This window comes from Stomoxys calcitrans, chromosome 3 (assembly GCF_963082655.1).
Source record: "Stomoxys calcitrans chromosome 3, idStoCalc2.1, whole genome shotgun sequence".
In the NCBI taxonomy this organism is placed as follows: domain Eukaryota; kingdom Metazoa; phylum Arthropoda; class Insecta; order Diptera; family Muscidae; genus Stomoxys; species Stomoxys calcitrans.
The window spans coordinates 15,197,349-15,200,007 of record NC_081554.1 but is presented as its reverse complement, the minus strand read 5'-3'; the positions used below and the strand labels follow the sequence as shown (position 1 = coordinate 15,200,007).

The 2,659-nt window shown below is 39.0% G+C and overlaps 1 protein-coding gene across 1 annotated transcript; it reads left to right on the top strand.

The window, feature by feature from the left end:
- Positions 1–314: 314 nt before the first annotated feature.
- On the top strand, positions 315–587 carry LOC131996001 (small ribosomal subunit protein uS10-like). The gene has a single exon (XM_059365406.1). It carries the CDS (start codon positions 315–317, stop codon positions 585–587), a length of 273 nt encoding a protein of 90 aa, XP_059221389.1.
- Positions 588–2,659: the final 2,072 nt, after the last annotated feature.

Here is a 2,659-nt window from a genome sequence, read left to right as displayed (position 1 = left end):
GAATTCTTTTGGTTTTCGAATGAAGCTCGATCTTGACCAAACTCGGTAAGAATGTTGAAGAACCTCACAGAACTCATTGCGATAAATTCCATAGAAATCGGTTAACTAATCCACCTTTTTTGGGTCTAAAACCTTAAATAGGGAGATCGGTGTATATGGCGGCTACATCCAAACTGGACCGTATTGAACAGGAATGTCGAGGAGCCTCATACAACAAACTATACTAAATTTTACTGTTTCACTGGCTAGAACTCTGGTTCAACGCTTCCCAAAACGAAGAGATTTGAATACCTCGACCAGATCTCTAATTAAAAATGGCTGCTTCAGGCCAAAATATTGAGAAACCCCAGGGTGCCGATGCGGTACAACGCATCCTTATCACCTTGACTTCCAAAAATGTTCTTTCCTTGGAAAATGTGTACCGTGATTTGATCAATGGCTCCAAAATCCAAAACTTGCGTGTTAAGGGTCCCGGACGCATGCCAACCAAAACTTTGCGCATCACCCCCCGTAAAACACCTTGTGGTAAAGGTTCCAAAGCTTGGGATAATTTTCAGATAAGAATTAAAGGGAATTTAAGAATTTAGGGCTCAAGTCACATCCGAGGATCGGTTTATTTGAGGACTATATCTGTTTTTAGACCGATTCTAATTTTCAGATAAGAATTAAAGGGAATTTAAGAATTTAGGGCTCAAGTCACATCCGAGGATCGGTTTATTTGAGGACTATATCTGTTTTTAGACCGATTCGGATCATACTTGGCATGTATGTTAGAAGTCATAACTCAAGACCTTTTTCCAAATTTTAGCCAAATCGGATGAAAATTGGATCATTTTCTATGGGGACTATATCCAAATCTGAACTGATATGGCTCATTTGCAATCCCCAATGACCTACATCGATAAGAATTACTGTAGCGGCTAGCTTTACGTGTTCGACCGCTATCGTGATTTCGACAGACGGACGGACGGACCGACATGGCTAGAAAAACTTAGAATGTATCCTGCACCATGAATAGCATTTAACAAGTTCTTTGAATGACTTATTCAAATAAAGAAATCGGGTTATATCGGAGCTATACTAAGTTGTGGATCGATATGGACCGCTCACTTTCAAAATTTCTTCCAAATCATGAAATGAAGGCCCAAGAAGTCAAATCGGACTAAAATCCTACGAATAAGCAAAAATCTTTAATTTTGGGCAAAATTTTTTCAGTGTAGGTACCAACGCATATTAAGACATGGAATAATTTGTCCCGTTAACAACGATAACCGATCTACACTAATATGAAGTATTTGCGCTAAATGTATGGTACCTAGCTTTACTCCTTCATAAGTAAGCATGCTTTTGACATACGACTTAGAATGACATGAAGGTCTCAGGTAAATTTTTCGATAAGCTACAAACGGAATAACGACATTAGTATAACCCCCATACTATGTGGATGGTATAAAATTGTATTGTAATGGCAACACTGCTTTTAACATTGTCCCTCAAAGGGACCCAAATACCACAGCACGACGAATGTGTGTGTGTGTGTGTGGGAGACCAATGAGAATGCGTAAAACCGGTAGTCCTCAAGATGCATCAGTGAGACAGCCAACACAAAATACATACACTCGACATGTTTACTTACCTTAACCACACACTCTCAAGTGTTTCACGCTTTCTTCCCCACACAAAACAACTCCACCATAGACTTGCGATGCTCACCGTCTGTAGTCTATCGCGTACAGACCAACCAACAGCCATATGGCTACTGCGCTACGCTCGCTCAACAAGTGAAATACTAAAAGGGGCAACGAGTGTAAGTTAGACATCAAACTAAAGCAGAATAAGAAAGAACTTCTGGCTGCAGGAGTGAATGAAAGAAGAGATCTTATGGATTTTGTTTTTGTTTCTTTTGAGACAAACTCCATTGTCTTTTGAAGCCAACGCAAAAGCGACTACAATACAACGACTACATTTTAACGGAATTTCTATGCTTTTTTTTTTGAAATGACCGGCCCACCCACGTTTCTCGATTTCGTCTTCGACAATGCGAGCGGGGTTTAATTTATTGCGTTTCTGTTGACCAAACTACCTATAAAAGTTGTAGTTCGAACAAAGAAACATGTGAAATTAGTATTGAAGATTTATAGTATTGCCATTTCGTTGAGATTGCTGCATAGAAATTTCCATAATTTTCCGTCAATCGTAGTAGAATGGGCTTTTCCAAATCGCTGTAAAAAATATTAAAGTTATTTGATGGCGTAAAGTTGTATAGCTTATGGCAGGTTCTCTGAATACGATGTTCAGAACATCTTCAAGTTAGTTTGTACCCTTCATAGTATTTCATTTTTCACAAGAGTCTTGTCCAAAATATGAGCCTTTTGAGGTACTGGTTTTGGTTTTGTTATTATAACACTTCATAATCTTATCAACTGAGTGCCTACGTAGGCTTTTGAAAGTCCTACACTTAAAAGGGGGTATCAAAAACGGGTGTAGCTAAGCGGACCACCGGGATGCTAGTTTGTTGTCATTTAGTGTTGTCATTTGTCAATCGTAGTTTACAGTTCGAACATCATCAAAATTGGTTCAGAATTAGATATGACTCCCACTTTGTACTTAAAGGATAGGTGTAGAGTATTGTACAGTCGGCATCGCACAACCTTTCCTT

Coding starts and splice junctions, on each gene's coding strand:
- LOC131996001 (XM_059365406.1), top strand. CDS start 315: ATGGCTGCTTCAGGCCAAAATATTGAGAAACCCCAGGGTGCCGATGCG.